The 22,422-nt window shown below is 43.4% G+C and overlaps 1 protein-coding gene and 1 non-coding gene across 2 annotated transcripts in view; one reads left to right on the forward strand and one right to left on the reverse strand.

The window, feature by feature from the left end:
* LOC141416523 (uncharacterized) overlaps positions 1-22,422 on the forward strand; it is a 55,339-nt gene that overhangs the window by 1,369 nt on the left and 31,548 nt on the right. The window contains exons 2-5 of the mRNA XM_074053476.1: positions 10,637-10,737; positions 13,570-13,696; positions 13,899-13,959; positions 14,509-20,665. Of these exons, the coding sequence (XP_073909577.1) occupies positions 10,637-10,737; positions 13,570-13,696; positions 13,899-13,959; positions 14,509-15,640 (1,421 nt within the window). The 3' untranslated portion in view covers positions 15,641-20,665. The remainder of the gene's footprint in view (positions 1-10,636; positions 10,738-13,569; positions 13,697-13,898; positions 13,960-14,508; positions 20,666-22,422) is intronic.
* On the reverse strand, positions 17,628-17,733 carry LOC141417074 (U6 spliceosomal RNA). Its single transcript, XR_012441699.1, has one exon. It is a non-coding gene; the product is annotated as a U6 spliceosomal RNA (small nuclear RNA).

Genomic DNA, 22,422 nt, shown 5'->3' on the forward strand with positions numbered 1-22,422 from the left:
GGTTTTGTCTCATCTACTGAAACTGATATAATTTGTGATGTATTTTCTACTTTCTCTATTACCTTACCCTAGCTCTCCTGCCTCAGGTCAGCCTTTTTTTGGTGTGACAACAGAGAAGGGTTGAGGCTGAGGGTCAGACATCACCGTCCTGAGGAAGGAGTACAACTTCAGTAAGGTTTACTGAAGTGTTCTGTTTCTACTGTTCACTTGGACTAATCATTTCTGATGTCTTAGGTTTAAGGAGGGAGTGTGCTCTTAAGGAAATGACAGGTGTTTTTTGCACTGGGCTGCTTTTCCAGAATAGAAAGCATTGTGAAATAGTGGAAGCTCTTTTTTTTTTTTTCTTCAGTTTAAGTGGAAGTTCTTGAATCACTTTTTTACCAGGACTCCAGCACTTGGGTAAAATTCACGAACTTCAGTGGTGTGTTTTTGCATCCATGGAGGTGAGCTGGTCCCATTGTAATTTATGCCAATTGAGAAGTCTTTGAGGAATAATGTGGGGGACACCTTTGTGTTCTGCATGCTGGAGAAAGGGGTTTAGTATTTGAGAGTTTATTTGAATGCATATTATAATTAAAAGAATATTTTGTCCTTGTCCCAGACTTGGCACAGACAAGCTAAAATGCTTGATTTTTTTTTTTTCCTGAGTAAGAGGAGTGCCTTTGGTTATATTAAGCCCTTTCATGCTTGATTTATGCTAATGAGGTAACTCAGGGGATTACCTTCTATTACTTCAGGGTAGGGAGTAATAACTAGACAGAGCAAACACATGATATTGTTACCAGCACTAGTGCACTTTGTGATCAGAAGATCCTGGTCTTTGTGCTCCAAATGGAAAAACCCAAGCAGAGAATGTGGATAGGGTGACACCCTGCCAGGTGAGGGAAGGGAAGCAGGAAAAGAGGACACAGAGTCTGCCAGCAGAGAAAGCATGCTTCTTTTTCAGGTACCCCATGGGAGGGCAGGCCCACGAGGTTCCCACCAAATAATGAACGAGTACAGGAGGGCCATGGGTGGTTCCCAGGCAGGTGAGGGTGGTCCGGCCCATCCCAGGCAAACTACATGAGCCCCAAACTTTTCCTACTGCTAGCCTGCCTTGATTTCCCTCTGAGAGATAATATTGAAAAAAAAAGATAGTTTTGGGGGTTGCTTGGGGGTGTGGTGGTCTATCTTCAGTATCTGCTTCGAGCTGACAAGGGGCAGCAGACCCAACCTATAAAGGGAAATTGTCTCTTCTATTTCTTTCCCTTGGGGCTCATTTGGACACAAGGTGTCTGAATTATTGTCCAGTATAGTTAAGGTTTTTCATAGAGATCTGGGTTGCTCATGGAGATCTGATTCATTTGTAGAGCTTGATAGCCTTGTTGCCTCATGATTTGGAGCCTGAAGGCTTTTATTCTGGAAGAGATAAATCTGATTTAGAAGGCATGACCTGAACATTTAACACTGATAGGAGCATCAGAAAGGGCCCTGCCAGGTATGGCAGGAAGGATGAAGTAATTTTGAAAAGTGACAGGGAGTCTTGTGGTTATTTTACCTATAGCTGTTTACACCTGTAGCTATTTTTAACTACATTAGGGGCCAGGTATACCAGGGACCAGGTATTAGTCTAATTAAACAGTAAATATCAATGTGTGAGTTCTGCACAGAAAGAAGGCTCTCAGCATCCTTAAGCAGAAGTTAGATACCATTGAAAGTTATATTGTCTTTGTTTAGATAGAAGGCCTTGGCCAAAGCCATGAGTTCACCTTTTGCTGAAAGTCTAGAAGGCTTAAACATTAAAGCACATGTGTAAGAGCTCCCCCCACCGCCCCCCCATTTTTTTTTTTTTTGATTCTCTCAACTTTGGCTATTTTTAGAGGTCTGGCATAATTGACTCCATCTGGATCTGGAGACGTCTCATCATTTGTGTAGTCCTTTTGAACGGTCTCAGGTTGGCTGAATGCCACTTGTTTCTCTGAGAAGTTGGGGGACAATGACCACTTGGGGGTCATGTCCTCTTAAACTGTTTTTATTTATTTATTTATTTATTTAATAGATTTTTGCCAATTTGGCAGTTCTGTCCCTCGGTGTCAGAGTGCTCACCAGGAAAGTCCAAAAGTCAGACTTTGTCCTACGGAAGAGGGAGAAGAAGTCAGAGCCAATATGACCTTTTTTGGCCAAGTTAAGCAACAAAGAGATTTATAAAAAGAGTGACTCTTAGGCTGGACTTAATTAATATGTTAATTAAGGGAGAGGGAAAGGGAAGGGGAGAATCCATTCACTCCTCCACCCCTGCATAAGGGCTTCAGAATGAAATTCCCTTTGCTGGCTGGAGGAGAGCGAGAGAGGAAAGGGAAGGTGGATGGATAGTTGCCCTTAGGAGAGAGAAACCAAGAACTTCTAGGTCCTTTGAGCATCCACTGTATCCCTGGTAAGCTTCAAAACAGGTCCCTCCAACCCAGATTCCATCAGATATCTGTGGAGAGAGTAACAGGGGCCCCTGACTTTGAGTCAACCATTCCCCTAAGGGCCAGCCTCACCCACCCCAGCATGAGGGATCTTTGATGGGGTGTTGACCCAACTATTAAAACATCAGAGCTATTATTATCAGTACAGAATCCGAATTCTATCAAGGTAAGCTTGGCAGATACAAACCCATCATTTGTGGTCAGCTTTCACATTAGGCCATGGGATTGTAGTCAGCTTGTAACCTGAGAAAAATGGGAGAACATGTACATTTTTGATAATAAACCAATAAAGGTTAATGTCTAAGCATATTATTGCATCTTGAGGGTGAGCTTTTCTTTGGTTTTGGTAAAATTTTGTATTAGCCTACAGTACCAAAAAGTCTTGATAGTTATTTTGATAAAGCAGAAACCCACTTTCAAATACACATTAGTATCTTAAATTTTAACCTTGGAAAATCTTTTAGGCAAACTTTAAATTAGAAACTTATAAGCTTTAAGACCTTAATTTGTATCTTGAAATAACCTTTGTAAAAACCTGAATTGAGATAACATTGTTTTAAATAAAACTCTTACTAACCTTATACCTCAAAAGACTTAAGAAAATTAAGACATCTTTTTAATAATAGCATTCTATGAGAACACAAGTGTCAAAAAACCTAATTATAAGAGTTAAGTGTAAATTATACTTATGGTGGAATAAAACAGTTTGAGATTATTGTTTATAAAATTTTTTTGTCCTAAGGCAGAGAATAATTAGGACTGATTGGGATTAGAACTTTAGATAACCTTCGAGACAGTTGTGCACATTAACTTTACAAAAGTAGCTCAAGAATCATCCTAAAGACATCTAAACACACACAGAGACACATAGACATTACAACCTAGGCATGCCAAAGAATGTAAGCATGCATAAGGAGCTCAAAAAAATAAAAATTAAGTGGCCACAATTGGTAGGAGATAAAGACATACAGAAAACACACAGAATGACACACAAAACAATCACAATTTAGAGTGTACCCTTAACCATTTCTTTGTCATTATTTTTAGAATATTAGGCAGCTAGATTTTTAGATAGTTTATAACAGATCTTTTATATATATATATATTTTAGCCCTATCCTTAACAGGTTAATGCAGTAAAAGCAAAATGTGTAGAAATTATATTAACCTAGAGAATTTTAACCACAAGTTAGTTATAATTTTCCTAGACTAAGGCAAGATGGCATCACCCATGAGTTTCCTATTCCTAGGGAGTGGCAAGATGGCTCTGGACATGGCGGCTCCTTTATGGTGTCATTTCCTATGACCACATGGTCTCTGCAAAGGGTCTCTCAAATGGAACACAAAGACAGGTTACATGTAACATACAGACTCAAATAGCAGTCTGTTACAGGAAAAAAAAGATACCTCCCCCCAAGAGACAGGTGTCCATGAGTTAGGCATGCTAATGAAAGACCAGATAAACTGAAGAAAGCTAAGGTGGGATTTAAAAGGTTTTGTTAGTGTCTAATTTACTCTAGGTGTTTATAACTAGATCCTGGATTTTCTTATAAATGGGCTTTGGCATTACCTAGAAAGCCAAGCATCTAAACCCTGTAGAACCCAGCCATTTACAGAGCTACAGTTTGGAAAAGAACATTAAACAAGTTTAGAATTTGACATACTACTCTGAGGTATGGAAAACAAAATTTTATTAATTTAAAACAATTAATTGTTAAGAATAAAACCTCTAATTAAATTGTCTATTTAAAATGTCCACATATAAAAACCCATTTTCTTTAAGCTCTTGGCTGTAAGCCTAATTTTATCAGTACAGAACAGTTAAGGTTAGAATGTTTTTTAAAGGTTTATTGTATATCACATTTTAGAATAGTAATTATGATGGACAGCATTAATTAGCACTATATTTTGTTGTAAAAAGATGATCTTGTATTAATCATTTTTTTCTTTTGATTTTGCCTTTAGAGCAAATGAACTTTAAATACATTACAATGTTTTTTCTTATTATAGATATATTTTATGGATGACCAATGTTAAATTCTTAAATGGCACTGTTTTTAGTTTTAGAAAACATGCTTTAGAGAATTTAAATGCATTTAACATGTAAGGACAGCAACAATTAACACCACAGCTACACAGATGTAACTTATGTTAATTTAGATTTTACCTTTGAATGGAATTTAGAATCTCTGGCTAAGATAGGCAGGTGTTCCATTGTAGGAGTTGTATTGTCAGCCTCTATTAGTTTTCCTAAAGAAAAGGACACAAAGGGACCATATCAAGAATCTAGGATTTAATTTTATTAATCCCATCTGTAAAGGGTGACAACCACTTGTAGGTAGGCGGGGAAGAGAATGGGTCAGAGAAAGAAGGTGGAGAAGGTAGCAGATAGGGAGAAGGCGGTTTGGTTAGGCATGGGACCTTGGTCACCACAGGTGGCACCTCATCCACCTCATCCCTAGTGCCCTGAGCGCCCCTGTCTTCCCCATTGGCACTGGAGCTGAAGTTGGTCTGAGGGGTTTTTTCCTCAGCCAGCTCATGTGTTGGGAACCCTTCAGCTGGAGGCTGCTGGACAGAGGCTGTCGGCCCCTGCAGCACCGGCCCATACACTTGGGTCACTGTGCTTCACCGCCATGTTCCGTGGCTGGCTAGGCGGGGCTCCCAGACCACCCTGAGAAGCGGGGCAAGCTAGGGGAGGGATTGGACCCTGGCCACAGCCCAGAGGTCCTGCTGAATGGTGCCGGTGCCAGCACCAGTAGGCGTTTTGGGGGTCCTGAGCTGGTGACGGTCCACTCCAGTCTCCCAGAGGCATGTCCTCTGTAGGCGGGACTTTCAGCTTTCCCTAAGGGCCAGGTTTGAGAAAAACCTTGGTGGCTATCCATGTGACTATTTCGACGGTCCATTTGGGAAACCGTGCGGGGAGGTCATGCACCGCAGGCATGACTATCCCGAATGGCCAGCTGGATAATCTTGCGCGGGCATCAGAACGTGCCACGGTGTGGGTGTTCTCTATGGGCGGCCAAGAAGCAGCACGGTCTGTGCCACGCTGCACTTTTCCCATCCCAAGGGGGTCTCAGGAGGCCGTGGGTGCACGCCCGTTCCCGGGAGCTAGGACAGAGCTTCGGCAACATGGCCGCTGGGGGGCAGTTGGAGAAAAACGCCGGCTTAGTTGTGCGGCTGTTGGGACCGCCCATCTGGGAAACCATGCCTGGACTGTCCCAGAAGCTGTGTGTGCCCACCCATGCCCAGGTGCCAGCAGGCTTTCTCTTAAGAACAACCTGTGGCTGGACCAGGCTGGCCGAGTGTCTCCCATTTGCCTTTTTAGAACCGCCGTTTAGGGAGAGAAAGAAGGAAGGATGGTGAGGAGCAGCGGAGAAATTCAGCCCAAAATGCGGGAAGGGAGCGGTTTTGAGGAGGCGGGAGAGTGCTATGCACCCATGGCAGCGACAGGAAAAAGCGATCCTGGCTTGGGGCACAGGGAAGCAGCTGTCAGGGGTGACGACTTTAACATTGCGCCATGCCTTTGCTGGTGCCACACAGTCCATGTGCTCCAGCCACCACTGTCCGTGTGTCGCCGACTTTGGGACTTTTGGTCGCAGGGTGGGATGGAGCTATGGCCTACTGAGGCCCATTGCACCACAACTGTAGCTGGTAGAGAAACTGGCGGCTCAGGCTCCAATAGTCCGGGCAGTAGCGGCTCCATTCGCCCTCTAATCGTCCTCTAAAACCGCTGCCTAGAGGAGAGAAAAGGAAAGGAAATGCGGAGGGGCGGGGGACAGCGGTTAGGAACCTGGAAGTTAGGTTTCCCAGGCCGCAGTGAAAGAAAGGGTGTGGGAAGGGGATTGAGGGTTAGGGAAAGTATGATTTAACATGGTCCATTACCCCCGGGGGGGGGCGGGGGGTGACGGGGACATGAATCATGTACCCTGGTGTGTTCTTGGGGGCTTGGGAGCCCTGCAGGCAAATGCTGCATCCTGCCAATCAGGGTGCAGTCCGCTCTAGGGCTCCAAACATGTCCTGAGCATTTGGTTCTGTAGCATCAGGTGGCGAGGTGTGGTACTAGAGGACAGAGAAAGATGGATTAAAGATTAACAGAGATAGCATATTGGCACATCACCGGTTAATTTCTCCTGGCTGGCTTTGCCATATGTTACTAGTGCTAGTGCAGCGTGTGATCAGAAGACCCTAGCCTTGTGCTCTAAATGGAAAAACCCAAGCAGAGCATGTGGATGGGACGGGACTGTCATCTTGGGGGCACTCACCCAATCCAAGCAGGATAGTTTTATGGAGGGAAGGCGTGGCCTGTCCTGCCAGGTGAGGGAAGGGAAACTGGAAAAAAGGGCATGGTGGGTGCAGGTGGAGTCTGCCAGCAGAGAGATCATGCTTTTCTTTTTCAGGTACATTTAAAGACTACACTACCCCTTGGGAGGGCAGGCCCAGGAGGTTCCTGCCCAATAGTGAATGAGTTGGGGAGGGGTATGGGCAGTTCCCAGTTTGATCTCCAATATCACCAACAAGAAAAGGTGTAAAGTGTAGGGGCTCCTCATGCCTATAATTCTAGCTACTTGAAAGGCAGAGAGATCCAGGAGGAATGAGGTTTGAAGACAGCCTGGGCAAATAGCTCAAGGGATCCTATAAAAAATAACCAATACAATAAAGGGCTAGCAGAGTGGCTCAAGTGGTAGAGTGCCTGCCTAGCAAGCACAAAGCCCTGAGTTCAAACCCCACTACCAGTACCACAAAAGCAAGAAAAGAGAGAGAAGGTGACCCATGTCCACCTGTTGTTGGGGCTAGAGTAGAATAAGAGACTTGTTGCCCTCTGGTGTAATTGTTATCATCCTTATAGTGTTTGATAGTCAAGCATTTGAAAAACTAAAAGCTGGGCAGTCTTTGACTATGAGTTCATTTTATTCCCTTTTTCCTATTTGAGGCAGGGTCTCACCTTTATATAGCCCAGGCAAGCCTCAGTTCACTGTGTAGACCAGAATGGCCTCAAACTTGTAATCCTCTCACAAGCCATTGTCTGACCTTTTTCATATATTTTTTTATTTAGTTAATTTATTTTGGTGGAACTCAGGTTTGAACTCAGGGCTTTGCACTTAAAGCAGACACTGTACTACTTGAACCTGGCCTCCGATCCATTTTGCTTTGGTTATTTTGAAGAAAATGTCTTGTGAACTATTTGCATGGGCTGGCCTCATGATCCTCCAGATCTCAGTCTCCAAAGTAGCCTGGACTGCAGGTATGAGCCACTGGTTCCTGGAGAGTTCCTTCTTTTTTCTGTAAGGAACTGACTTCTTCATTCAATGCACATATAATGTGACATATCTTTCAATCTCATTGTGTTTTCATTCTCTTTCAGCCTGCATAATTCCATTCATCTTTTTATCTTCATGTCAGTTGATTCTTTGTCCTACTTGTTCCAATCCACAATTGAACACCTGTGGTGCTGTGTTCATTTGACTTGAATTTTGAACTGGAGTAATTTGTGTGTATGGCAGTTTTGATCATTTCTGTTTGTTTATTGGCATCTTTTTTTATTCACACCTTCTTTCTGGTTTCCTGTAGTTCTTTCACCATGGTTGGCCTCTACCCCTTTGATCTTTGAAGTAACTGAATTTTCAAATACATGGTTTCACTCCATTTTTTTTTTATTGATGAGTCATATTTCCTTCTTTTGTGTATTCCTCATGATTTCTTTTCTTTGTTGTTGTCTGTAACTGTTATGTAGTTGAATGGGATCTCACTGGATATTGGATCCTCCTACTTTTCCTTGGTTGAGGCAGAATAATGAAGAGGGGGGTTGCAGTGGGTTTGTTTGTTGTGGTCATGGGGATTAAGCCAGTGTGGTCACAGTGTTTAACCCTCAGTATTTCTTCTTCCCCTACTGTCCTACTCTAAGGTAAGGCGATCCAAAGCTTGGAGAACCGCTCCTTTAGAGCTGGCAGGAGACTGAGACCAGTCAGTCCTCTGCCCCTGGGAGTGAATTCTCACTATAGTATCCCTATTTATTATACTCCACAAAGCTCCCAGACCTGGCTCATCCTTTCTCTCTCAAGACACTTACTATCTGCTTGAGGGCAGTCTCCCTGAGTCCTCAGGTAAGTGATCAACAAGCCTTTCCTATCCTCAGTTTTGGATTACATATTCTCAGCATGAACATCAGAACCTCATGTCTGTAGGTGACCAGAGCAGTCTGCATGCTATGCAGGATGTCTGCAACTTGTCCACTTCCCAGATCTGTGTTTTCTTGCTCAGGCTTGCTGCCCAGCTCTGCTGCTGGAAGACCAGCATGCACTGTGTGACCTTTCTTTGTTGGGTGTCTGGGTTTATTGTTTTATAACTTGCGCTGCTTTCTTCATTCTGCTCAGTCCATAACTTCCAACTCATTGTCATGTTTTTGGTTATTTCTTTCAGTAAGACCATCAGTGTTGTTTTGGTATGCTTTGTTTTACATTAAGCTAGATATGTGTTGTTTTTTTTTATTTTCTTTTTTGGTACTGGGTTTAAACTCAGAACTTCATGCTTGCTAAGCAGGTGCTCTACCACTTGAGTCACATCTTCATTCTGAGAAGTTCTTTTCTAATTTTGTCTATTTGGGGCTCTAAATGTCTATACTACCTGGATGTCCATGTCTTTCCCAAGATTTGGTAATTGTTTAGTTGTCATGTTGTTATTTCACTGAATATGTCTTTTTTTTTTTTTGTCTTCAGCTTGTAGCTCTTCTCACCCCATATTCCCATTGGGTGTAAGTTTGGTGTTTTTAAAATTATTATTATTATTTATTTTGTTGTATTGGGGTTTGAACTCAGGGCCTACACCTTAATCTACTCCACCAGCTCTTTTTTTGTGCAGGATATTTTCAAGATAGGGTCTTGTAAACTATTTGCCCGGCCTGTCTTCGTACCACCATCTTCCTGGTCTCTGCCTCCTGAGTAGATGGAGGTATGAGCCACTGACTGGCAAGCTTGGTGTTTAAAGAGTGCCCCAAATATCTTCGGTATTGTGTTTGGTATTTCCTTTCTTTTGGTGAGATTGGCATTTGAACTCTGTGCTTCACACTTGCAAAGCAGGTGCTCTACCATTTAAAGCACATCTCCAGTGCATTTCATTCTGGTTATTATATTAGGTTTTTTTTTTTTTTTCTTGCAGTACAGGGGTTTGAACTCAGGGCCTTTACACTTGGTAGGCAGACCCGGTACCACTGAACCACTCCACCAGTCCTTCTGGTTATTTTGGAGATGCGGTCTTGAAAACTGTTTTCCCGGGCTGAACTTGAACTGTGACTTTCCCAATCTCAGCCTCCCAAGTAGCTAGAATTATAGGCATGAGCTACCAGCATACAGATGTTCAGTATTTTCTTCATTACTGTCTGAATGTGACAGGTCATCAAACTTCTCTTTCAGCTCTGTTCTTTTTTATTTACTTATTTATAGTTGGGGACACTGGGGTTCGAACTCAGGGCTTCACCCTTGCTAGGCTGGTGTTCTTACTGCTTGAGCCACTCCACCAGCCCTTTTTTTGTGATGGTTTTTCTTCAAAATAGGGTCTCCTGAACTCTTTGCCCAGGACTGTCTTCAAATCATGATCCTCCTAATCTCTGCTTCCTAGGTAGTTAGAATTACAGGCATGAGCCATGGGTAAATGGTCTATGTGACTTTCAGTTGTAGTTTTATATGATTTATTTTGCTTTTCATTTCCAAGACTTGTTTGGTTCTCTCTCAAAATCTATCTCCTTACTGTATTTCTTCTTGTTGAGTTATTATTACAGTGGGTATGGAAATCTCTATTCAGTTGATATTGGCTCCTTGAAAGCAATTCTGATTGTGCTAATCCAGTTTTGGTAAAAGACCTTAAATTTCTTAGTGGTTATGTCCTACCTGGTCTCAACCAGGGTACCAGTGAGACTGGGTTGTAGCTATAGCTGGAATGAATTCCTCTCATTCCACCTGGGTTTGTGAGTCTAAGAGACCATCTCATTGACCATGTCAAGGGAGTATTGACCACACCAGAGTATTTTCTCTCTGGAGGCTTTTAGACTGCACACCTGGCTGTGGCATTTGCTGAACCACAGCAACCCTTTCTCCTGACCATGTTTCCCCAGAATGTGGCACATACCTGGCAGGCATATGTTGCTGTGACTTTTTGAAACTGTGCCCAGGGATGTGACAAGTTTCAAACACTTAGGGGATCCTTGGAATGCTGTGAGGATGTGGAGAGCAACTGCACCACCCACTTCTGTGTTGGATAGACTTGTGGGACCAAGTGACTTGCTGACCTTGATTCTGGTGAGTGTCCAGACCCCAAACTCTTGAGAAAAAATACACAACTCACTGTGTATTGTGAGTTGTGCTTCACTTCACAACCCAGAGGATGTCTTAACATTTTCATTTTATGTCTCAGTTATCATACATTAATAACTGGAGGGGATTTCATTGGGAAAATCCTGCACATGAGTATAGCGGACAAGTTCACCCCTCCCATTGTACTTCCATCACCCTTCTCCCTCTTTCCCCCCTTTCAAGGAGTGTTTGGTGGGTTTCATTATGCTTTCTTCACATAGATAGATAGATAGAGAGAGAGAGAGAGAGAGATAAAGCAGATAGTGCTTCCATCCTCATAACCTCAGTATTGGCCTTTACTATTGATAGATTTGAATGTCTTTGCCCCCTTTTTTTTTTTTGGTGGTACTTTGCTAGGCAAGTGTTCTACCAGTTGAGCCATTCTGCCAGCCCTTGCCCATTTCTTAAGGATTTTTTTTTTTAACTAAGACAAAAATTTGTACTTTCATATGCAAGAGGTTTGACTGTGGCTTCTCAAGCTTTATTTTTCGCATTTTTATGTATCCTTTAATTGTTTCCAGTGAATTATAGGGGAATACAATGCATGTTTCTGAGCAGATCCAATTTTTTTCTTGCTTTAGGTACAAGATTATGATTTCTGCCACTGTTGTACTGTGCCTGCTTTGTCATGAACTACTTTTCATTAACTCGGGGGCCTAGTGAATACTGCTTTGCTTTCCTATGGTCCATTTCTTGATCTCTGTTAACAGTGTCTTGAGTAGTGGAAGAGTGTTAGCATGCTTGCCATTGCTGTGATAAAAGACCATGAGCTTGCAACTCACGGTCTGCTGGCTCTGATGGGGAAATAAAGAGCCTGAAGTGTTCGGGGCAGGATGTATCCTTAAGTAATGTCGCTGTGATTTGCTTCCTCTACAAGGCCACATCTGCTACATTTTGCAGCCCCTCCCAATAGCCTATTCATTTATGAACCCACCAGTGGATTAATGCATTGATAAGATCAGAGTTCTCAAGATCCAATCACTTTCCCAAAGCCCTACATCAGAACATTGCTGCTTTGGGGACAAAGCCTTCAACAATTTTGGGGGGACATTCTAGATCCAAACATGGAATTTCTATCATTTATTTTTTCCACAGATTGTGTGTGTGTGACTAGGATTGTACTTCAGAGGTTCAGTATTTGCAAAGTAGGTGGTCTACCACTTGTGTCACACCTCCAGTTGACTTCAGAGATAGGGCCTAATGAACTGTTTGCCCAGGCTGTCCTCAGACCACGGTCCACCTGTTCTCAGTCTCCCAAGTAGCTTGGATTACAGGTTTGAACCACCAGGATGTGACTTGTTCCATAGACTTTAAACATTGTTGGACATATATTATCCACACCTGATTAGGTAAAATGGTTTTATTTTTTTTTTTTATTATTTTTTTTTTTTTGCATTTCTTTTTTTTTTTTTTTTTCATTTTTCTTTTATTATTCATATGTGCATACAAGGCTTGGTTTATTTCTCCCCCCTGCCCCCACCCCCTCCCTTACCACCCACTCCACCCCCTCCCGCTCCCCCCTCAATACCCAGCAGAAACTATTTTGCCCTTGTCTCTAATTTTGTTGTAGAGAGAGTATAAGCAATAATAGGAAGGAACAAGGGGTTTTGCTGGTTGAGATAAGGATAGCTATACAGGGCATTGACTCACATTGATTTCCTGTGCATGGGTGTTACCTTCTAGGTTAATTCTTTTTAATCTAACCTTTTCTCTAGTTCCTGGTCCCCTTTTCCTATTGGCCTCAGTTGCTTTAAGGTATCTGCTTTAGTTTCTCTGCATTAAGGGCAACAAATGCTAGCTAGTTTTTTAGGTGTCTTACCTATCCTCACCCCTCCCTTGTGTGCTCCCAAGTAGCTTGGATTACAGGTTTGAACCACCAGGATGTGACTTGTTCCATAGACTTTAAACATTGTTGGACATATATTATCCACACCTGATTAGGTAAAATGGTTTTAGATTGCATAGTCAAAGATCTAATTTGGGAGTGATAAAATTTTATAGATAGGTGTGGGGAGTGACATCTTGGTAGCATTGAATGGTATCTAAGAACATATGTCCTCTTTTCTACTTCTTTCATTGTTGTTGACATTCTCTACTATAAACCACTGTTTTTCTCTTAGCATAGTGAATTATCCATAAGTCTTTTTCAGTGTGTAACATTGGTCTAAGAGAAGCCAGGCACAAGCTTAGGCCATGTGCTCAGTTTCCTAAGTAACAAGTTGTGACGGTATTACGTATCAGACAAGTTCAGTTGTGATTCAGCGTGCAGATGGTATTTTCTGGGCTGACTAGGTGGGCCCTCTGTGATGAGCATGTTAGAAGCCTTCAGAAGGATGTCAGAGTTCATATTGTTGGCATGATTGTTCAGAAGCACTGAGCCCTCTTTATAGTTAGTCTAGTGAAGATCTTCTCCATAGCACTTCCTAGATCCCAGCTAAAGTCGAGCTTGGGTCTCAAGCATATCTAAGAACATGCAGTCTCCAGATAGCTAGTGTTAGCCTTCCTGCAAACTCACTAGTAGGACTTTGTGATGAGAGGTACCCCAGGTCCTGTGTCCATAGTGAAACCGGGGTATCCAGCAGCACAGTGGGTGATTCCTGTTCTGCTCTTGCTTTACCAAATAGCTTGTATTTAGCATCAGAATTGCTCAGCATTGATGGAGAGTTAAGAGTGTGATGATTAGGACATGGCCTGAACATGTAGGGAACACATTTGAACTTCTAATTTCTCCATTGTTTTCTCGCCTTTCCTCCTGGAAATGCTTGTGGGATGTTTTAGGAGTCTGTGACCTTTGAAGATGTGGCTGTGAACTTCACCCTGGAGGAATGGGCTCTGCTGGATTCTTCTCAGAAGAAACTCTACAAAGATGTGATGCAGGAAACCTTTAGAAGCCTGGCTGCTGTAGGTAAGGATGACATCATTCCCTAACTTAGTGAATGACAGAACCAGGGTTTTATGCTCATCAGTGTTGATCAGTGATGTGGAATATGGGAAGGGCTAATAGGGTTACCATCTAGGCATGGTTGCATTGTTTTATAAAAACCTATAATCTAGTATTTTCTCTAAATGATATGTTCCATAATGACTTTTCTGAGTCTACATTTTAGGAAGAAAACAGGAAGACCCCAACAATGAAGATGGCTACAATAATTCCAGGAGAAATGTTAGGTAATTTTCTCTCACAAGTGAAAGCCATGACCCTCCAGAACCAGTGAACGATGGGAAACCACAAAAGAGCCCTCCTTCCAGTTAACTTAGTCTCAGTTTTCTCCAACAATACATATAGGTCAGGTGTGTGTCACAGGGAAATCAAAATTCTGATATATTCTAGTATGGAAAATAGCTGAAGCACTGACATCATCCCCCAAATGAGACATTCAATATACAGATACTGTGTTCCATGCAGCAAGTTACTGATAATGTATGAAATTGCTCTTAAATTTCGGGTATAGATAAATGTGAAACATAAAGAAATTTCGTGGTTAGACTGGGACCATCTTCAGGATATCTTGTGTATCTACAAGTACTTCAAAATCTCCAATAGTCTTGCTCTAAAGGTTTTGAAGAAGGCATGCTCAAGTGCATTTTAATGTGACTTAGGGAGCTGGTGTGGTGGTGCATGTATGCTCAAATATATTTACAGTGCATAAAACAAGCAATACTCCTGGTAAGTAATTTATAAATAACCTTAATAATGTGCTTCTAATTTTTTTATAGACATCAAGTCTTGAAAACACTTTGTGAAAAAAAAGGCATCAAGTGGGTTCCACACATAATTGTGAATAGGAAAACTGGAGTAAAACTGTGTGAAAGTCATGTGTATGGAGAATTCCTCATGGGTCATTCATCACTAAATGTGCCCACCAGTGTTCAGATGGGACACAAAAATTATGAACACCTGGAATATGGAGAGGAGCTATATAAATGTTTGGAATGTGGGAGAACTTTCAGCTATGCCAAATGCTTTGAGAAGCATAAACGATCTCACACTGGAGAGAAACAGAATGTATGTAAATACTGTGGGAAAGTCTTTACTTATCCCAGTTTTCTTCTGTGCCATGAAAGGACGCACACTGGGGAGAGACCCTACTTTTGTGAACTATGTGGAAAAGCCTTTAATCGTGTGAGTTTGCTTCGAAGACATGAACAAACTCATTCTGGAGGGAAGCCCTGTGTTTGTAATCAATGTGGGAAAGTCTTTTCTTCTTTGAGGAGTGCTCGAGAACATGAGCTAACTCACACAAGAGAGAATCTGTACACGTGTAAGCTATGTGATAAAGCCCTCAGTAGTCGCAATGGCCTTCGATATCATGAAAGGATTCACAGTGGAGAGAAACCGTATGTATGTGGGCAATGTGGGAAAGCCTTCATTCGTTCTTTTAATCTTAAAGTACATGAAAGAACTCACACTGGCCAGAAACCCTATGTTTGTAAGGTATGTGCTAAGGCCTATACTGTTCTCAGTTCCCTTCAACATCACGAAAGGAACCACACTGGAGAGAAACCCTATGTATGTGATCACTGTGGGAAAGCCTTTTTTTGTATGAGTTTGCTCCGAAGGCATGAAAAGACTCACACTGTAATGAAACCCTATGTATGTCAGCAATGTGGGAAAACATTTACTCGTTCTGCTTATCTTCAAATACATCGACGGAGTCATGCTGACGGTGCACAGTTATCCTATGTTTGTAAGCAGTGTGGTAAACTTTTCATTCATCGTAGGTACCTTCAGCTTCATGAAAGGGTTCACGTTAAAAAGAAACCCTATGGGTGTAAGCACTGTGGGAAGGCCTTTTCTTATTTGACAAATGTTCAAAGACATGAACAAATTTGTTATAGTCAAAGTTAAACAGAAAATTCCAGGTTCTTATATCCTAGGTGTTTCAGGCAGGATTTGTCAAAGTAGTGAGGATGATAGTTAAAGTTTATTAAAGGTTAGGGAAATGAGTTACAAAAGGCCATGGTGGGCCAGGGGGAAGCCTGAAGCAGACAGAGAGAGAGAGAGCTCTCTCTGTTTCACTGCTAACCTGTGGGAGGGGAAAAACTTGAGCAGTTTTTGATCACCAATAACCAGTGAGTGGGGAGGGGGTTGGGTGGCCCCCAGGCTAGCATGTGATCAATATTCATATTTTTATCTGAGGGATGATGAGGGGTAGAAGCACCCACAGGCTTTTATCTTACAATTTATAACAGGAAAGAAGAGCATTGGACTGAGACAAGGAGTTTAGCATGATACGTGCCAAGATAAGTTACATGTGGGGTCTGAGGAGTTCTGTGGCATTTTTGTATGTCCTAGCCTGCCTCAGATTTACAGTGGAGAGAATCTCTATGTATGTGAGCAGTGTGGGAAAGGTTTGTCTTGTTTGAGTCAGGTTTGAAAATCTGAATGAATCCACACTGGGCAAATTTCATTGACAGAGAAATGGGAATTCCTTAGTCTAGAGTGTGGAAAGGCGTCATTACCATATGAACCTTCAGAATAGGGAAGAAGATAAGCAAGGCGTCAGTTCAACCTCCTTTCCAAATTCCTTCTGTAGTGGAATCATATGAGTGACTTTTGATACTAATTTATGCAGAATGTTCCACAAATCACACAACCTGAAGGAAATCTTCTAAAGTTATATTGTGCTTACCCATGGGTCTCTTGAAGTAGATCTGTGGATATGTATTCTAATGTTCACTCCTGAAAATAAAGACATAGTTCTCTAAGGTTTGTTTAAGCAATAGTGTGTTAGTTTACTCTGGTAATTAGCTTTGATCTTTCATTTTGAGCCATGTTGAGTGATACCAAGTGTATTTCCATTGTTCTATAAGACAATTTTTATGTGTTTTAAAACTTTTTACCTTTTTTTTCTTTTGTGGTTCTGTGGCTTGAACTCATCAGGGGTTTTGTTGAGTCAGGGTCTTGCCAACTATTTGCCTGGGCTGGCTTTGAACCAAGATCCTCCTGATCTCTGCCTCCTCGGTAGCTGGGATTACAGGTATGAGCCACCGGCACCCAGCAAATGAGATTTTTTAAAGTGGATTTTATATTTTTTACTTTTTTATTTTGTGGTGGGTCTGAGGTTTGAACTCAGGGCTTAACATTCACAAAGCAGGGGCTCTACCACTTGAGCCAAATCTCCATAGTTTTTACTTTTTGATGTATTTTCTTCAAGCAAGATATTCATACATAGGGCTGGTGGAGTGACTCAAGTGGTAGAGTTCCTGCCTGGCAAGCATGAGGCTCAGAGTTCAAACCCTAGTAACAAAAAAGAAAAAAGTAAAAATAGATTTTTGTACATGTGTTTTAGAAAGATTTTTTTTGTTTTTTGGTGTTTTTATTTCGTGGTACTCTGGTTTAAACTCAAAGCTTCCCACTTGCTAAGTAGGTGCTCTACCACTTGAGCTACGGATTTATTCTTACTCTTTTTAAAGCAGCTGCTGGTGTTTGAACTCAGGGTTTCATGCTTGAAAGGCACACACTCTAGCACTTGAGCCAGGCCTCCATCCCTTTTTATTCTGGTTATTTTGAAGAAAGGGTCTTGCTTTTGGCCCAAGCTGGCCTGGAGTGTTGTCCTCCCATGTTATGCTTCTCTCTGTGCTGGGATGACAGATGTGAGCTGCCACAGCCACCTTTTTCCCTTGAGATGGAATTTGCACATTTTTTTCTCCTCTCCATCTCAGCCCTCCTTCTTAGCTTGGGATTATAGGCTTGCCATTGCACCTTGCTATTGGTTGAGATAGCGTCTCATGAACTTTTTGCTGGGTGACTGCTAACTGTGATTTTCTGGATGGCAGCCTCCAGAGTAGCTAGATGGTGTGAGCACCAGATCCCAGCTTTTAGAAAGACGTTTTTTTGTGTGGAATTCTTAAAGAATTTGCTAGCCATCCTTGTGCAGGGGCATTTTAATAATCTCTGTATCATTCCAATGTTATTATATACTAAAATTGAGCACTAGAAAGACTTTCTTAACTGCTGTAGCCAAGTTACATAATAGTTGAAATTATCTTTTTTATTTACTGAGCACATATCTGTAAATATTCCATCATTATAATAATTTAAATCAATGTTACAAGTTTGCCAAAATTTTCCTTTCATGATGAGAATCATTATTTCATATGCTTACAAGTTATTGTGTATTTTCCTTATGTAAATCTTACTTCCTGTTGGTGTTGTCATACTTTTATGTAATTTGTTTTTCCATCATCACACTGGAAGTTATATCATTCAGGTGTAAGTGTTCCCTTGCTAAAGATCACAAGGACCATACCCTTTGTGAACTTATCTGGAAGGCTGTAATAATGTATTCCTAGAAGTAGCACTTAATGAAGACTTTTTTTTTTAGATTATATTAATGGTACAAAGGGGTGTCCTTGTGGTTTACACATAATAGTATATATTTCATTTTGATCAAATCCACCCACTCTATGACTCTCTCATCTCCTCTTACCCCCTCATTGACTCTTACTTATTCTCTCAGTTTCTAGCAACCCTTTCCACCTCAGAAGCCTGGCAGGAGGGGCTCAATATTCCAGCCATATTGCTTGTTACAAATAAAAATAAATAAATTGTAAATGAGGCTTGAGGTGTGGCTCAGGAGATAGAGCTCTTCCTAGCAAGCTCTGAGTTCAACAATAAATAAACAAATAAATAAATAAATACAATGTCAATGTTCGATCCTTGAGCAGGCCTGGGTCTTTCTGACTACCTCACCATTCTCCATCCTGAAACTACCTAGGGGTCTCCAGCCAGTAGGCTTCACACTAGATAGCAAAGACAGTCTTTTCACTGCAGAGATGACAGAGGCGTTAGGAACTGCACAGAAAACCTTAGAACAACACCCACTCATGGAATATTTGATGTGTTTCTCTGTGACAGGCTATGTTGTTTAGCTGCAGAGAAAATGTCCTCTTACTGACTCACAATATCACCATCTGTCCTGAGGATCACTTCAAATGGATAATTTAAATAAAGAGGTGTAATTGAACCTCAGAAGGATCAAGCTAGGGCCAGTTAGGTTTTATAAACGTGAAAGGTATTTTAAGGATGCTTACTATTTAACTATAGAAATGACTGTGATCCTAGCACTCAGTAGGTGGAGACAGGAGCACGAGTTTGAGTTCAACCTTGGCTACACAGTGAGCTGCAGGTCACCTGAGCTACATATCAAGACCCTGCCTCAAAAAGCCAAAGAAACAAGAAATGATGATAGGTCACCCCTGTTGAGTGTGAGGTGGAGAGACAGTATCAGAAAAGGTAATCACAACATTACCTTTGTGACACTGGTGTACCTGGGGACACCAGTGTCAAGGTGAGTGAATCTGAAGCAGAGGAAATGCTTCACTCATGGGACAGTTGACATTTGAGTAGCCATTTTCCCCATAGTTCACATGAAAATAACACTTTGCTGGCTTACTGGAATTCTCATGTGAATAATTATTTTTAAACCCATTTTGTCAGAATTTTCCTTGTGGACGTTACACAAACATTCCGAAGGAATGTGGGACATTCCTGGCTTCATATTCCAAGAATTGGATTCAGCATATTTGTCTCAGTTAACTTCAGTATTGGAGGGGAGCAAGTGAATAACCTGCAGTGGGGTCAGAGGCCACAGTCTTGTGGCTCCAGGCTGAGGTCCCTCTTGCAGCAGCAAAGGAAGGACTAGGAGGTCCCTGTGGTGCTTCCTTCCCTGCATGTGGCCTCCAGTTGCTCAGAGCAGTGGGAATGAGAGAGCCAGGTGCAGACCCTTTGGGTCTCTGTCATTCTGATCCTGTGACTCATGTTGCTATAGGTCTGCGTTCTGGACAGTGTTTTGTTTTGGCTGGCATAGAGTTGTTGGAGTCAGACGAAATGGTACACATGAAGAAAATCTGTGAAGGTCAGGGGCAGAGAGACTCTTGGCAGTTTTCTGGAGAAGGGATAATTAATTTCATTTCAGAAGCCCACAGTTTCTCTGATGATTATTATGGTATTGAAGGAGCCTGATTTTCCACACTGAGATGGGCACACCTGGGCCTGATAGCTCCCAGAGTTTCATCCTGGGGGATCCCTGCCTCAGCACCAGAAGTGAGCTTCTGTGGGGTTCCATTTCTCCATTCAGGCTCTCCTGGAAGCTGGGAATGTGTTGAACCTTCTCAACAGGGGTTTCCTTGTGGCCTTGGATGCAGCAGGATCCCTGTCTGGGCTGGCTCACAAGTTTGCATTTCGTCACTCTTGATCCCATTGTAGCATATTGCTGTCACAGAACTCCACTTTCTCCATGCGTTGAATAGTTCTATTTCTTCCTTGGTGTGTTTTTATTTTCTTGACTGACAATGGGTAGAATGAATAATGAGGGATAAGGAAAGCTTCTCCTTGCATCCCACTTGTTCATCCTAAGTTCTTCAAGTGGGGCAGCTTGTAGCTGCTCATCCTGTTCCAGAGTGGCCTGGGCTTTCCCTGAAGTTAGATGTCCCCAAAGGGCCAGAGTCTGAAATTCCCGCTTGTGACCCCATTTCCAGGAGGGAAGAAGAAGCAGGTGGCTACTCTGATGAGCCAGGAGCGAGTTTCTCTTCAACGCAGTTTTACAGCCGGGCAGGGCCAGGTGGTCGTCCAGGAGGAAGCCTGTGCAGGGAGGGCTGTGGCTGCGTAGTGTTTTCCTGCTGTGCTTGAAACGGGGAATCGCACGTGCTGTCAGTCATGAAGGAGGGGCGGGTCCTGCATCCCTGGCTAATCAGAGTTTCTGGGCGGGGCTCTGCGAGCCGTCCAATCAGAATGGCCGGCGGGGGGCGCCGCCATGTTTGGTGCCCGCCTCCGGCGAGAGGAACTTCCGGGTTCGGGTCCGCGCTTTGTGACCTGCTGTGGGCCCAAGGGCCGCTGGAAGACGCCAGGACGTCCCCGAAGCTGGAAATGGTGAGTGTTCGGAGGCGGGGAGAGGGGGGCTGTGGGAACCGGCGGGATCCGGGCTCCCAGCGTCAGATCTGGAGTGTGCGGCAGAGTCCGCCGCTGGCGCCGCCCCGCTGTGTGCCCTATGGCCGCAGCAGTGGCCGGCGTCCTGTCCTGTCCCCGTGCGGCGACTTGGGTCCCCGCCGGAGCCCCCTGTCCCTCCGCGCCCGCAGCCCCGCGTCTCCCCACAGCGCGGTGCCGGCGGAGGTGGCGGGAGGCTCCCGAGTGGCCGCGGGGTCCGTGCGGGAGGAGCGGGGTCCGTGGGGTCCCCGTCCCCTCGGTGAAGACCTGAGTGCCCTGCATTTTCCCGGTGTGGCGAAGCGGCGTCTCACATGCAGGACCAGGTCCCTCAGGCCCGCGCTGCTTAGCGCTGGCAACAAGTCCCTGGACTTCCCGTGTCCCCACGTCGCCCATCGCACTGGAAGGCGGTGCACGCGCGTGGGCTTGGGGTTCAGTGGAAGGGGAGACGCGTGGCCCCTTCTGACAGCAGTGCTACTAGCCAGCGACTCAAGAAGGACTGAGAATGGAGGCAGGACCCACCTTGCTGCAGAGGAGGGACAGCCCTAAGTGCAAGGTGGCCGGGTCTCAAGGGCGAGGCCAGCAGGCTGTGCTTTCTAGGAAGCAGCAGACAGGAGAGAGGAGGGCGATGGAGGGGCAGCAGCAGCTCCTGGGCCAGGGGACGTGTCCCTGAGGCCACCTGTCCTTAGGGTGACATAAGGCAGAGTGCTGGCGCAGGCTGGGGGTAGTTAGCGATCAGAGGCCTGGAGGAAGGAGAGCAAGTTCAGGAAAGTTTGCTTAGTAAGAGTTCTGTTTCTTCTGATCAGTTGTGGTAATGATTTTGAGGCAGAGTGGGAATTTGAGGTTTGTGGCCTCCTTGTAGGTTAGAGAAAGTGAGCTTCCCCTAAGTTCACTGCCAGGTGTTTCCTTGCTCTTGGTGCTGCCCCAGGACAGAAGGCTTTGTGATTGGGACTTCTTTCTTCACTGTGCTGACCAGACACCTGCATTTGTGTAACACTCAACATCGTCAGCTGTTTGCTTTTGCCTGCAGGTGGTTGTTTGTGCTTGTTGACAAAATCTGTAGGGACGGTCAGAAATAGTCACTATTGGGTTAAGTCAGCCAAAAAAAAATGGTTTATGAATTTGAGGGCTTATCTGGGTGTGTAGTATTATAAAAAAAAATTTTGTTGTTGTCATTGTCTCACTCTTGTTTTTTTTTTTTTTTTTTGAGGTACTGGGATTTGAACTCAGGGCCTACACCTTGAGCCACTCTACTCAATGTGATCTTTTTTCCAGCTGTGGTTTCTTGGACTATTTGCCCAGGTTGGCTTTGAACCACGATCATCCTGATTTCTGCTTTCTGAGTAGGTAGCATTACAGGCGTGAGTCACCAGTGCCTGCCAGTTGTCTGAAATTTTCAGTGAACCATAACCACTTGAAATTTCCTGGCAGTGGGAATGTCTGTTTATCATAATCCTTGTTCAGGCAATATCTGAATTTATGGAAATGAGGTCACTCATTAACTTCAGAACCCAGGAGTGGTGACCAGGCTGAAGAAGTACATGTTTCGCCTGCTACCTGCAGTTGGAACAGTGTGGTTGGATGGAACACTGAATTTGTGGGATCTCTGCTAACTGTGGGGAGTGCAGATTTGAATTGTGGGACACCTAGTTAGTATTGGACAATTGGTTGGCATTTCTCAAACACCACACATTGTGTGTCAGAAG

The sequence above is a fragment of the Castor canadensis genome, chromosome 14, assembly GCF_047511655.1.
Source record: "Castor canadensis chromosome 14, mCasCan1.hap1v2, whole genome shotgun sequence".
NCBI lineage: Eukaryota > Metazoa > Chordata > Mammalia > Rodentia > Castoridae > Castor > Castor canadensis.